General features: G+C 39.2%; 4 protein-coding genes across 8 annotated transcripts; all 4 read right to left on the minus strand.

The window, feature by feature from the left end:
• Window positions 1-218: 218 nt before the first annotated feature.
• Window positions 219-7633, minus strand: LOC145732057 (alpha-tubulin N-acetyltransferase-like). 5 transcript variants are annotated; one of them, XM_081984084.1, is made up of 11 exons: window positions 7192-7633; window positions 4238-4387; window positions 3170-3341; window positions 2939-3117; window positions 2746-2851; window positions 2618-2667; window positions 2478-2534; window positions 1453-2424; window positions 1326-1382; window positions 1152-1265; window positions 926-956 (listed from the first exon to the last, which is right to left on the minus strand). In XM_081984084.1, the coding sequence occupies exons 1-10, from the start codon at window positions 7293-7295 to the stop codon at window positions 1220-1222; spliced, it is 1893 nt and encodes a 630-aa protein (XP_081840210.1). In that variant the 5' UTR covers window positions 7296-7633; the 3' UTR covers window positions 926-956; window positions 1152-1219. The 5 variants fall into 5 exon arrangements, with proteins under 5 accessions (XP_081840212.1, XP_081840213.1, XP_081840210.1 ...); XM_081984083.1 differs by having other exon boundaries at window positions 926-1057; window positions 7192-7632; XM_081984085.1 differs by lacking the exons at window positions 4238-4387; window positions 7192-7633 and adding an exon at window positions 3585-3950 and having other exon boundaries at window positions 926-1057.
• A 1267-nt stretch (window positions 7634-8900) lies between these two features.
• LOC145732059 (uncharacterized) lies at window positions 8901-10436 on the minus strand. The gene is made up of 6 exons (XM_081984088.1): window positions 10286-10436; window positions 10076-10231; window positions 9894-10021; window positions 9411-9838; window positions 9140-9357; window positions 8901-9083 (listed from the first exon to the last, which is right to left on the minus strand). Exons 1-6 carry the CDS (start codon window positions 10398-10400, stop codon window positions 8941-8943), a joined length of 1188 nt encoding a protein of 395 aa, XP_081840214.1. The 5' UTR covers window positions 10401-10436; the 3' UTR covers window positions 8901-8940.
• Window positions 10437-10625: 189 nt separating this feature from the next.
• LOC145731912 (uncharacterized) lies at window positions 10626-12128 on the minus strand. Its single transcript, XM_081983904.1, has 6 exons — window positions 11981-12128; window positions 11770-11928; window positions 11335-11718; window positions 11138-11275; window positions 10852-11079; window positions 10626-10797 (listed from the first exon to the last, which is right to left on the minus strand). The coding sequence occupies exons 1-6, from the start codon at window positions 12126-12128 to the stop codon at window positions 10664-10666; spliced, it is 1191 nt and encodes a 396-aa protein (XP_081840030.1). The 3' UTR covers window positions 10626-10663.
• A 668-nt stretch (window positions 12129-12796) lies between these two features.
• Window positions 12797-13357, minus strand: LOC145731913 (uncharacterized). Its single transcript, XM_081983905.1, has 2 exons — window positions 13201-13357; window positions 12797-13141 (listed from the first exon to the last, which is right to left on the minus strand). The coding sequence occupies exons 1-2, from the start codon at window positions 13210-13212 to the stop codon at window positions 12797-12799; spliced, it is 357 nt and encodes a 118-aa protein (XP_081840031.1). The 5' UTR covers window positions 13213-13357.
• Window positions 13358-14579: the final 1222 nt, after the last annotated feature.

Genomic DNA, 14579 nt, shown 5'->3' on the forward strand with positions numbered 1-14579 from the left:
GCCGATACACTTCCCTTGGCAAATGTAAATCTCTTTACTAGAAATCTTTGTTAGAAAAATGACATCAATCATAAAACGTTGATTGACAGATCCCTGTTTGTGGGTTGCGTATAGCGTACACGTTATAGCCCGTAAAGTTACGTATAAGGTTTTGCTGCCACTTAAAGTGTCTAATAGGTTTGTTCGCGAAAGCAATCCCTTTTTGCAATAAAACACCGTTTATTTATTAAGCTTTCTATATTTTATAGTTTCTTTATTATATATTACCAATTTAAATAATAAATGCGTCATTTCAGAGAAAAACAATAACAATAAATATAAAAACAAATATACACAAAATAAAAACCGAAAAAACGGCCGAATAAAAATCTCAGTTCCGGTTCAAGCCTTTATTACCAGTTCTACAGAAAACTTTGGTGATTCCAAATTACGTATACATCCAAAAAAGCAAAATTGCACTCTAAATCCTGCCAACCAGTACCTGATGTATAGTGCTTTGTGGACACAAGTCCTCATATTTATATCACAGTGACCGTTGTGCAAACTGACCCTTTCTATGTGTGTATCAAAAACAAAATATAGCCTTTGTCCCAAAGTAAAACTTAAAAAAAACAGCCTAGCTTAGGCGCTTTTACCATAACTTGTTGTGATAAAACTTAAGGTCAAAGTAACCTTGTTCGGTAAGACCCCTGGAGTTGCGCCCAGGGGTATCAAGACCGGCCGCCTCAATTTGCGGACTGTTAAAACCTTTTGAGCCTGGAGTGCTCCGATCGTCTTGCACCATTTCGATTTCCTTCTCGATAGCGTCTCCGTCCAGGCTGTCGTGTTCCTGGTTGCCGTCCGCGATCTCTTCGTCTTCCTGTTTACCATTGTTGGTCGGCTCCAGGTCGATCGCGTCAAAATTGAGCGAATTGGGACGGTCCAATTTGGGCGGCGCATTTTGGGCGGAAATTTCGCTGCAATTATTTATTTATACAAAACTACTGGCTAGGGTTGGTGTAGTAGGGTTTTTTTTTTTTGGTGGTAGCGCGGGATTTATTGTGATACGATTTGTGTCCTGCAAACAAAAAAAAATAAAAGTAAAAAAATCAAACAAAAACAAAAAAAATGTGTTAGCAGTGATGTAGTGGACAACTAAAGAAAACACTCACCATTTTAAAAGAACTGAAATAAAGGCTTAACAGGACAGGAATTTTGGGATAATCTGGAACCTTACGGTTTAGTTTCTAATTACAATGGGTGGTCTTGCAGCTACGGGGGTTTGACTAAAAATACAGTACAAACAATTTTTTGTACTGTTTTAATAAGTAGTTTAATTATCTTACCGGTGTTGGGGAGGGTATCCTTTGGATAAATCCACCTCGCGAGGCTGATTGGGGTACCTACACGCGCCGTAAAACGATTGTAAATTGACAGTTGTCATAAAGCTAAAATGCGATGAAGTTTGATTACCTTTCCTCCTCTTCAATAATTTGTAGGTCACGGTTTGGGGTTGGCTGTTCTTTGGTATCGTATGGTAAATACGCGCTTGAAGGTATTGGCTGACTTTGCTGAAGTAACTGAGTGTTTTGGGGTATTTCAGAAACTTGCTGAACCGGAGGTTCTTGATGAAATCTAGTAGTACTCTGAGCGTTTTGAGGCATCATGTACGATGGTACAGTAGGATTTGGTTGGTGATAGCCTGCTTGTGACGGCTGAAAAACTTGCTGCTGCTGCACATTGAACGTAGTGCCTGACTGAACGTTTTGAGGTACTGCAGTAGTACTGTGAGTTTCTTGGACATTTGGTTGATAAGCCATTTGTGGGTTTGGTGGTAACAAACCGGCAGAAGGTTGCTGCGCATTAACGTCAGACTGAAGGGTTTGAGGCACTGCTGTAGTACTGAAGCTTTCTTGGGCATTTTGTCGAAGTGATGTATTTGGATCATTCTGTGATACCACACCACCAGCAGTAATTGCTTGAATTTGAGGTGAAATTGCAGAATTTGAAGCTTGGTTTGTATAATTCAGTTGAGTGTTTGCCGATGATACCTCTCTGATGGGTAAGTCAGATTGGAGCTTCATGTAATTATTGGTTCTAGAAGTGTCTGTAATAGTTTGATTTGTGGTGTTTGATTGATAGTAAGACTGCATGGGCGCCGAGACAGTGGCTTGTACCGGCATGGAGGAAAATTGTGGTTGTAAAGGTTGCGATTGGACGTAATGAGCTGGCATTCGCGGAGTGCCATCAAATGACTGTGGAATTAGCGGTTCACGGTCCCTGACTGGTGGAGACATGTACTGATATCCAGCTTGAGGGTTGTACTTTGGTGGCATTACAGGAGCATCCCCTTGGGCCATAGAGTAATTTTGATACGTAATGGGGTTTGAAGGGTAGTACTGCATATTGGGAGCGCTTTGAGTGGCTTGCCAGCCCATTTGTTCACTATTCAAATAGTGTTAACTGCCTTGATGAGGGCCACTCTGTTCTAAACTCACCTGTAGGGATGGTAGGGCTGTCCCGAATGAAGATTGGCGGTAGGGTCAGATCTAGTGCTATAGTAAACGAGGCATGCAATTTGTACCAAAGAAGTGTCATGCAGGTGTTAGTTTGAGGTTTAAGAAGTTTAAAAACTTACCCTGTAGGTTTTTTATTGCCCTGCATCACCGCCGATTCGTTATGGATTATCTGGAATAAGGTCCTCCGGTTTTATATTATACTTATTCTTATTAAGTCTAGATTAAAATTAACGTGACGTTAGTATACCTGTCCCATACTACACGGGGGCCTAGGAGCCCCATAACGACCAAATGGACGTGACGGATGACCTTGTTGTAGACCGTTAGCTGATTGTTTTCTGCTCGGGGTGTTACTGCGTTAATAACACACGTTAAGTAGTATATGAAGTTTAGGTTGAGTATATACACTACTAGTTAAGCAGGAGTTAATGCGTGCGTACCTGTTGTCAGTTTCTACGGGCTTCGTAGGCTCTGTAGCCCTAGGAAAAAACCCGTCAAACACCACAAAGTTATTCATTTGCTTTACGGGGGCGTTGAGGCCGTAATGTTTGTTGAGAAATCCTAAAAATTTATCGCTGGGTCGGTCGATTGCTATCTTGACCGGCTGGATTTGTTCCTTCTGAAATTCCCCTTGTCCTAATGCAGCCCTAGCGTGGTAAAGGGGTACTTACGCGCAACATGTGTTCAAACAGTTGCTTGCCAAACCCAGATCGTTGTCGAGATTCGTGAATGTAAAAGTCCAGGACACAGGACGGGGAGACTTGATAGTGTTGACCGTCCCTGTCAAAGACGTACAAGCTTTTTTCTCCTGTTTTTAGCATTCCAGTTACCGCACCTTTATCCCTAAAAAAATTATTTTCAGTTCAAGCAAAAACGGATTTACACATTTTTCTGATTGCTCCACCAACTTTTAGATTTATAACTTCCTCAATTACAAAACCCCTGGCACACATACATTTCCACTTAATTTATAACAATAATAATAACGGCGTAATTTAACCATATCAACTTGAAAAACGACGTGCAATTTGTAAAACCCATTTATTACAGGAAATTTCATTTCAAATAAGGAAATGACACACTAACCCAACTCCACATCTGCAAACCATTTTGACATCGACAAAGATTTGTGCGATGGTACTTTACTAGAGGATAACCACCTGGTGTTCAACGGTTTTTCAAACCATCAGTGCCAATCAACATGTGGGCTTTTAACAGCAAACCAGACCAAGTAGATAGACAATATGCAGGCGGCTATGGGGGCAAAGCCCCAATACTGTTTTTAATTCTTGACAAAACAAAGCCGGGAGATTTCACTAGGTTTAGTGGTTTAATCAGAGCGTGTCAAGATACGACAAAGTAACACGGTAATCATCTTAGAAAGCGCGGTTTTCCCTCAATTAAATACCAAAATAACTATTGGCGTTTCAAGTTAAGATCGCAGCGCCCGTTAAACTAAAAACTAAAATCGGGCAACCCGTTCCTAACCTAACATTATAAATAATATGACACTGTCACTGTCAAAATCAATGTAAACAAAGGGAGAAATGACAGCTGGAATGGCCGACACTGTTTTCAAAACTGATCACCAGAGGGAGTATCTCTTAATTCTTATCTTGAAACGCCAATACTTAACCCAATTGAGTATGCACAATTTTTCATCATAAAAGTTTGCAACAAACATTTGATCATGCCAGTCAAAAGCTAAGACTACATTTCACCCCTGTGGGTTAACTTACTGGTTAGCATTCTGGTCAATGAGCAGGTAGAGTCTGTGCTCGGAGTTTCTCAGCTTATCCGCTGTCGTGATTGGTTTTGACAGGCCTTGGGCGTGGGCTGACGCTTCACCCATTGCATTCACTATTTGGGTGACTTTTGACTGGGTGTCCCTAAAAAAAAAAACAACAATCCTGGTGTTATCTTACCCAAATGAGGGAAATTAGTTGTATCATTTTATGTATTTGCTGGAACTACTTGAATACAGTGGGAACAAAATTTGTTAATAGATTTTTGGTATAGATAATACACAGGAACCACATCATATTGGAATCTCAGCAACGGTAAGAAATACGAGATCGGTTGAGTCAAGAATGTCAAGAACGTCAACGAAAAAAATATCAAGTAGGCCATATTTTTAGCGCGCTGTTGCCAAACGCCGTAAGTAAGTTTGTCGAGGGTATTGAATACTTACGGCGTTTGGCAACAGCGCGCTAAAAATATGGCCTACTTGATATTTTTTTCGTTTGTTGTCTTTCTCCCGCGCATGCAATTACCTACGTTTCTCTGTCCGTTACACGGTTTTCCTATGGTCGCTTTTGGATTTACCACACCTGTATATGGATCTTACAGGGTGTCCAGGGTTAACTGTCTCTAAACACCCTGTATGTTACATAATAGGGGGCCTTCAAGTGATTTAAAATGGCAGTTCAAAGCTACTGCCTTAATTCGAGATTGAGCACTGCTTTATATAGGTATCGCATTTTTTGGATAAATCAATGTTTTTTGAGTCACAGGATGTTAATACGGCGCAAAAGCAACACTTCCCTATGTTAAAACAATGCTTGATTACTTGAAAATTACTTGGACCAAGAAATTCAGGTTCACCTTGGCCTTGTCGTATATCGCTCCCAAATACACACATTACGTCTATAAATATTCATTGCACGCATTTTATTTACAGTGGCAAAACGCATTCTTAACGTGTTCAGGCACATGCCGAAAACAAATTCCTTATTTAAGACCTGTGTTTCGGACTTGTACTAACGCCAACGCATTTTGCATTAATAATAACGTTTTTCCAGATTAATTCCACTTATTTAACTAAACAGAAAGTCCAATCGATGTTTGTTCTAGAGTGAATTATTTTAAACATTTTAGTCATCATCCCCTATATGCTATTTTGTTGCCAAAGACATTTGTCCGGTCATTTCTCTTAGTTGACTGGCTGAACCTAGAAAAACTTCCATCCATAAATCCTGGATTGTAGACTTTACTTTTATAACTCAGAGCACCTAAAACTAAAAACAAATAATACCACAAGAGTTTATGACATTCACCCCACTGACTTTCAAAGTGCGTGGTGGCATGCAGACCGGACATCAGCCTTTCCAATCTATACATTCTGGCGGTCACGCCATTTTATAATGCCAGACATGGAGGGCAAAGTACGCAAAAACCCTCTCTTTTGAGTTGTTAAATTTTTTTCCACATTAAGCTTTGATATGAGTAAATATAGGGGCTCATTATTCACCGCAAGCCGCGCTGTGGGAAACATGCAACCGTAATGGAGAGGATGGTGCATGGAAAACACATACCCATAGTGGATAAATTAGGTTAATGGGGTTGAAAATATTGGCAATTTCCGGTTTTAGCCTCGCGTTTATATGAAGTTTGAAGGGTTGCAAGCAAGACAAGGCCGGTAACCCCCCCTCGCAGAGGGGGTGAACTAGGTCGGGGCATTATACCTATTTTTATTATATCGATAGTTCAAGGATGATTGTAAGGAAAATAGCAAACAATTAATAATAAAGTGTTTTCATCGACAGTTCGTAGAAAATTCCATTTAATTTTCATGATTTGCCCCAAAAAAGCTTGATAACGTCTGAGGAGCTATTTCTAGTTCTACACAGAAAGGGGCAAATCAAAAGTAAATGTTTACATTACGTACAAGTAAACACTCATCATGAAAACCAAACTAAGCTTATTATCACTCGTACAAATGTAACCTGCGGTGTTTGTTCAGTACTCAATTATTATTGCGATGATGTCAATATGTTGACGTGATTACAGTCAATACATTATGCAACGTGTATGAAACATTCACCAAAAGTCTACCACAATAATAATAGATTCTGGGTATTTTAAAATGCTTATTATGATTTGTAATGGTGTAAATTGAATATTTTTAGTTCAGTTTAAGCTGATGAAAGTTAATATGTCATAACTACACTCTTCCTCTGTTTAGAGGAAACATAAATCTTGTATTCACATCAGGAATATCTTTTACATAATTAACTTCTTCATAGAATTTCTGAAGAGAACTGTTGATCTACAAAATGAACGTTAAAACACAAAAAGGAAGAATATAGTATCAAAAAACCAGAAATACATTAGGATCTTAGTGAATTGATTCGATGGGAGCTGATACTTTAAAAAAATTCTAAATCATCTGAAGCAAAATGCTTCTTTGAGATTGTGTTACTTCTTGATGAGATTTTTTCTATTTGCAAATTTTTGTTATGTTTTTGAAAATTCTTTCTATATGAGCCTAATCTTTAACCTCAGCTGTCCTTTTGTATTTAGAAAAATATGGTCAAAAATGGATGGTTTTATTCAATTGTAGTTTTGTAAGTGTGTAGTTTAATGGCTTTTATTGGTTTCTTTATTCTAGTCACATTAATACACAAAAAGTAGATTGTATAAAAAAGTTGAAAATAACTTGGTTGCTTGGTGAACAGAAATGATTGTATTGACCCAAACACACAAATGATTTAATGCTTTTTACGTTAATAGGGGTAAAATACACACTGGGGTGGTCAAACCTTTTAATTAACTCTCTAAGGGTAGTTTCCTTAAGGGGGTGATTAATGAACAGAAAAAAGCATAGACACCCTTCCTACAAAAAAGGGTGTGCAACAACCCCATATGCTTTCATCAGTTTTGCGGTTTTTTACAGATTTAAGGGATGACTTACCATAATGCCCTTTTGTCGCCGGTGAATCCGGGGGGAACCAGCGTGCTGCCCACCTCGATCACCGAATCCTTGAAGATGTCGTTCAAGTTGAACCGGAACTCCATGTCACTTCCACGACCGGTTTCCCTTCCAAAAAGTCAGAGACTGCAAGGTTGCAGACCAATCTTGGGACGCAGCTTCAACACATGTACACGCGCGTAAAATCGATAAGAATCGCCGCAAAAGGCTTATGACACTCCCGGTTTTGACTGGCCCGCGTATTTGACACTTTTTTGACTACCTCGCTTGTCTTCTGGTGTCCGAACTATTGTTACGTTGGTAAAGGATAGCGGATTGTCAGAACCCGATACCGCCACGCTGCGATGCGTTTTGTTTTCTGATTTTCGTCGTATTCGAAGCGAAAAGCAAAGGAAGTCACCGTCGAGGTTGGACGAGTTCGTAGACACCCAGTGACGGCACATCTGGGGTTGTCAACCAATAAGAATAACTTTTATGACCATATCAAGTTCTGTTACATTGTGACGTCATCTCAATTTCCTTTGATTCTCGCTATATGCACCCTAAACACTTTTGAAAATTCTGAAAAATACTTCTGTTAATGTCACTTAACTGCCCTGAGGAAGACAAAAACCTTGTGGAAAACATGTACCAAAGTAAAAATCAATTTGTCATCTAGAAGAACTACAAAAATTAGTGTGTCTCTGAAGATGCTTTTACAATCTGCAATGATTTGAATACTCCCTGAAGAAGACTCCCTGAAAATGCTTAGACATTCTATAGTGAGTTCTGAGAAAGATAAAGAGTCAAAAAACTTATTGTGTGTAAGATGTAGCAAAGCAAATCAATTGGTAAACCTGAAAATTAATGTCTCTGATGATGCTCTGACAATGATTTAAAAACTCCTAAAGACTTTTGATGAAATCACAACTGTAACGTCCTGGAAAGACGGTAATGACAAAAAAGTCGAAAATTAGTGTCTCTGAAGATACTTTGACATTCTGCAATAACGTGGAGACACTCTGAAAAATGTCCTGATGAAGATGAAAGTGACAAAAACCTTGTGAGAAAAATGGTATGTCAGCAACTTGTCAAGAAATTAATCACACTCTTCTTTCTGTTGCTTTTCAACCTGTTGAACTAATCCCAATCAAACTGCAGTTACGCCACTGTTTTGCACAAATATCGATTATTTTGATTGGACGCACTAGACTTTGCGCACTACGCAAAGTTACACATGGTCAGGTATGTATGGATTAATCACACCTTAGAAATCCCGCCTAGTCCTACGCTTCTTTCATCTTAATTTAGATGGGAAGAATGGTTTTATTGTCGTTTCGAAGCAAATTTCTTCCTTGAGTTCGTCATTGACACTCTGCCGCACTGTTCTCGTTGGTTAATTATTTTTTTCTTCATTACCTTCTCCGGCCATTGTTCTTAAGATGGAATTGTTGATTGCTCAACTAGTTGGTTTTCAGCTTTAATTGGCGATTACGCCGAGCTAAATGCGTTTTGCCATAACGGTGAAATTTGTGCCATAAAACCTTGAAAAATTAGTTCAAAAAAACGAGTTTAATAATTATAATGTTTTTAGAGCTATTACTCTCTATCTCTGACGCTCTATATCAGTCAGGAGTGTTAGAGAAGATGTCATAATAAGTCATTACCAACAAATAGTAATGCTTTTTCTCTTCCAGAAACCAGAAAACACCTTTATTATCTCAAAACCACTTTATTATCTCAAAACCAACATTATCCAGTCACCTGCAACAAAGAATTAGTGTTCCTACACGGTAGTTGAGTGTAGGTGAGTGAAAATCCTCGATTTGCTACGTCTGGAGAAGTTAACTCATTGGCATCAGTTACTGTAGTCAACACAAATGGCTTTGAAGAAGCTAGGAATTGAAAACCACATCAAGTTGATTTGAAAGTAAAATGTCAACTAACTTACTGATAACAGTAGGAAATTGATTTCCACAGAACCTGTCCGTAAACACGCTGGTACCGTTAGCAAAGTACGGATTGGGTACCACCACAAAATCAGTGGTGCAATTGCCGTCAGTACCTGGATCTGCAGGTAGTCCACTCACCACTTCCACCAAAGCCGTGTTGTTCGACACGGTAAACGAAGTGCCTTCCGATGTCTGAGCCCATTGAATCGAACAGTACCTGCCCAACAACAACTTACTTTCAGGAACTAACAAAAATAGAACCAAACTCACCCAGGACTCATCTGGACGCAAATCCCATAATTCGTATTGGCCAACTGTCTAGTACCAGCCACTGTTGTTGTATTGTCGTACGTTACCACGGCCCCATTGATTTGAGTACCGTAATTGAAGCTGCGCACCGTGTCGCTCAGATCCGTAAAGTACTGCAAACATCCGGCGGGTGCTAAAGTAGGACAGTCGCATCCGATTTGGGTCACCAGGAAATTGAAGCTACGCTCCAGGTCAACGGTGCCCGAGGTCGAAATGGTGATGGTGATGCTACTGTTCGCCACGAAGGTGACGTAGATGTGCTGTCCGGAGTTGTCACCGCAGATTACTGGGACGTTACCACCTGATCCAGTCACCACCATGGAGTCATCGATACAGTTGCCGTTACCGTCAGGTTGTGCCAGTGTGAAACTGAGAAAGTCAATTCTTGCCTGTATATAGTAGGAAAATGTGCTAAAGTAATTTTCAATATGGCATCAGCTGTACCTGACAAGCAGTTGGACATGGGATAATAGTAAAAGTACAGGAGTCATCCCCATTGAAAGTATTCGGATATCCACTACTAGAGAAGTAGGTGTTGTTATAAGGAGAACTTTGTCCGCAAGTCCTGTGAACTGAAATTCAACCCATTATAGTAATGTAACGTCAAATTTCAGTAGCTATCATACTCATGCAGCATCTCCCCAATCCGTTAGTGGTGCAACTACCCGATTGGATGCCACTAATGTGTTCGCACTGTCTTCTAGTGACGCAAGTACCGTAGTACCCTTCATAAGTGGTGCACAAGTCTTGGGCAAAACGCACCAAACCAATTTTCGGCCAAACTAAAAGTTTATATAAACGTACAATCTTCTGAGTATCACAGTAATTCAACTTACTTTTTTTGGGACTTCTTTCATCAAAATCATCCATATCGTCTGCAAAGTTAATGGAGAAAGTGAAGTTTACAGTGAATAAAACCACTAGAAGAAGCAGCAACTCTCGATGAAACATTTTGCAGCAGACTAAAGTCTCAAGTAGGAAATGACCGTTAGATGTGTCTGTTGATTTTACTGTTTAATACGAGTAACTGCATTTTGAAGAGTTGTCACTAAAAATTAGCATTATTGTTAGGTGCTAATTGAACAACGGAATCGGTCTTAAATTGGAACACTTTGGATTGCAGTATAAATGTTCACCAGAAAGTCCAGTTATTTTGGGTTTAAATGGGAACAGAAATTGAAACAAAAGGAGTTTTTTTGAAAGTTTTATTTGTATCATCGTTTCCCAGCCGCTATTAAAGTACCAGAACACTGTTCTTGCTGAAAACTCAACGAAAATCCGCGATTACCGGTGTCGTTTACTTCATTTCCGTCAGTCACAACAGTCAAAATGAATGGCTTAGAATAAGCTAGGAACAATCAAACTATTATAGTTACTCTATATAAGGAAGATTGTTACTTACAAGTTACAGTAGGAAAACCATTTCCACAAAATCTGTCTGTGTTCAAAGGAGTGTCGTTGCTGTTCAGAATCGGTGCAGGAATAACCACAAAATCGGTATTGCAACTAAGTCCAGTTAGAGCAGCGGCTGTTGTCCCAATTGTCCCGTCTCCTACAGCCAAAAATGTGTTTCCAGTCATTGAGAAACTGTACAGATCTGAGGAAGCTGACCATTCTATTGAACAATATCCTATAGAATACCCCCATAATATAATAGAAAAACCCTCACAATGTCTGATATAACCAACCTGGAAACATGTTCACGCAGATACCATAGTTCAGTCCGGCCAACTGTCTAGTTCCACTCAAAACACTTGAAGTGCCGTAGTTAAGACTGCGTACAGTACCAGAAAGTTCATTGTAAAACTGTAAACATCCAGTAGGAGCTATACACACCACCCCCCACTTACTTTAAAACAGTTTCAAAAAAACTTCAGCTACTAACCCCTCCAAGGACAATTGCAATTGATTTGCGCCACTTTGATGTTCCATGACCTGGATCCGGCACTAGTGCTCCTCACGTAAATCGTTACCGTGATGGAGGTGTTGCCGTTAAAGTCCACGTAAATGTGCTGTCCACTGTTCTCTCCACAAATTATGGGAACCACCGATGCCCCTCCGGTTACGGTAAGGGCGTCAGTGTTGCAGGTGCCGTTGGCGTTGGGCTGGGCCAAGTTTAAAGTCAAAAAGTCCAATCGGACTTGACAGGCGTCTGTCTGTTTGACTATGGTGAACGAACATGTTGCGCCACCAGTGTAGGTTGAAGGAAATCCGGGACTTACAAAATATGTGTTGTTCAAGTCTGAAGATTCCCCACAGGTGCGTTGAACTGCAACTCATTTAAAGTTAATGGTTGGAGAAACTATTAAAGTTGACTTACAAACGCAGCAGGAACCAGCGTCATTGGCACATTTTGAGGCTCTGCTTCCATCCAGAATGTTGCACTCTCTTCTGGTGTAGCAAGTACCGGTAAAACCGTTTCCAGCATCACATTCCGCGTTAAGGAATCGCACCAAACCAAACCCAAAGAAGTACGGGACTGTAATAATCTTCTAGCTTTATACTCGGTAAAGGAAAAAATACTACCTTACAGAAAAATTGTTTTGAACTTCGGTTGGCGTTAGCCACGGAGCTGGAGTTACCGTCCAGCACCACCAGCTGGGATTCCCTAGGAAAAGTGTCGCTAAACACAAACAGCACAGCCAAAACCAGAACGATAGAGAACTCGATCTTTGGCATCTTGGTAGTTGCTGGGCACTACTAATCTAACGTTTTTCAGGTCCATTTTGGAAATTAACACCGCGGGTTATTTTTTCTTGCAGCGTTATGTTGGTGTTAATTGGTGGATAAACTAGATTAAAGTTTTAACGGGATTTCGGGACTGGTCAGTAGGTTATCGGTTTTGAATGTAACTTTAAATAAGCAGACTGTGAAGATTATAAAATATAGAGACTTGTTCCGTCACCTTCTTGTCCACTCTTTTTTAAGTTTATTTTATAGTAATCCAAGCAAACTATACAGGATGACCACTTGGACACAGATTAATATGAATTGTCTTGTTAGTCAGTTTATTACATTTTTACTGTGTTGTTTAAAACAGTTTCAATGGGCTTTTATGACTTTTTTAGTGGAACAGGAGAATTTAAAGAAGCTAAAAACTGTCAGAAAAGCCTAATAACATTCTAAAAATTACTTTCCTGTTGATTTAATGAACTTGGATCAACTATTGGAACTTTTTAAACCTTCTTGAGTTGATAAGTCTCTTAAGATAATATGGTAGACAAGACAATAAAGAAAACAACCAAATAAATTGAGCAAATACAATATATACAATTTTTCATAAAAATAGCTATATACACACAGTCAACACCAAAAAAATCAGTCACAATAGTTCACTAGGTCCCATCCTACAAAACCCATGGAGCAGCATAGGGGCTAGCCACGTAAGAGCTGGCTAAATAAGGAGAAACAATTGGAGCCCTAACTAAAGGAGCTGGAGCAACCACTGGAGCCCTAAGAAGAGGAGCGGCCACTCGTGCAACTTGGGCTGGGGCTAACCAAGGGGCTGCAACGACGGGTGCTGGGGCTACAATTGGAGCGGCCAATGCGTTGTAGTTCCTGGCGATTACTTGAGAACTTTGAGCTGTAACCACTGCGGGGGCCAGGGGAGCCGCTACCAGAGGAGCTGGGGCCAGAATGCCTGATGGGGCTGCCGATACTTGGGCGAAAGCGGCAATGGCTAGGATGGCGACCTGAAGGTGAAGTTTTAAAATAATTTCCTTTGCAAACCTTATAGTAAGTCGATACTTACGAACTTGAACATTGTGGTTCTCGTAGTTGAAAGCTGGCAGATACACTAAACGAAACTATTGGTTGTTGAATGTGCTTTTTCTGAAGTCGACACTAATTATTTATACTGTTGAAGCCCCACCTGAATACTGCGTGTCGTTACAGTTCTTTTTAATCGGTTTTGGGGTCGATTTGTAATTTTTCGGACCTTCTAGACTGTTAATGCAGACAATAAAATGCGTTTAGTATTCTAAGGAAGACTTATTGCGTGACGCTAATACTCAGTTTTGGGTATGCGATGGGTCAATCGATGAAAGTGAAGGTATAGATAGTGATTTTCTTGTGTTTGGGGTTTTAATGAATAAAACAAATTAAAAAGTTATTCTTCAAACTTTATCCCAACTAACTACCAAGTGGACCCTGATCATGCCTTATAATTGAAACAGTGATATTTTTTCACAAAAATTGCTTTGAGGGTTTTATTTGATTTTTGTTCGTTTCATGGCTCCTCCAAGACCAATCACATAATAGGTGGTTTTCAGAAAATTCTTCTTGTACTTTAATACTGTTTTTCAATTTTTTTAAAGATGAAAAGTTTGTAATTAAATTGTAATTAGTGAAAGTGTTAATAAGAATCATATTTGTTGATTGAAATGATGATATAATTAGTAAAATTGTTAAAAGCAATAGAATACTTCGTTTAACCTAACAGTACATCAATGTCAACGGGTTGGGGGAACGGCGGATGTGACGTCATTTGACAATTGACAATAATCAACCTATCAGAGAGCCTGTGTCTGTGACTAACTGTCAAATTACGTCCTGCTTAAGAGACCAGTTTTGCCCCACTTGTAAGTTTCTTACATCAGTGTCGTTCACCAAGATGTCATAAGTTTTGTTGTCTATGCTATTATTTTGTAATAATAATATACAGGGTGTTCCTCAATATTACAAACCAGAGAAAATAAATCTTATTTAGTTTTTCTGTTAACTTGTTTATATATTTATCTCATATTTGACTCAAATTTAAAAACTTACAAGGTGATGGTTTTTGAAATACTATGTTCCCTTCTCTTTCAACAAAAAAGGTGTTTGTAGGTTTAGATTTTTAAAATACACCAAATCAACATTTAATAATCGAAAAACATTTTTCACCAATTGGTTAGCAAATAGTTTTTCACAGTCAAATGTTGCACATTTTGCATCCCAAATAGTTGGCTAAATCTGAATAGTATCCCATCAAACAACTTTAGCTAAGGAAGTTGACCATTTTGAATTTTTTAAGTAAAATTAAAATCAATTGGTAACCCACACAAATGATTTCTTATACACTGTTTCTGAAGAAGTCACCAGGTTGTATTCATGTTACTCTGGCCTCAAGTGTGTTAATTATTCGGATAT

Source organism: Ips typographus, linkage group LG7 (genome assembly GCF_016097725.1).
Source record: "Ips typographus isolate SLU linkage group LG7, UJ_Ityp_2.0, whole genome shotgun sequence".
Lineage (NCBI taxonomy): Eukaryota > Metazoa > Arthropoda > Insecta > Coleoptera > Curculionidae > Ips > Ips typographus.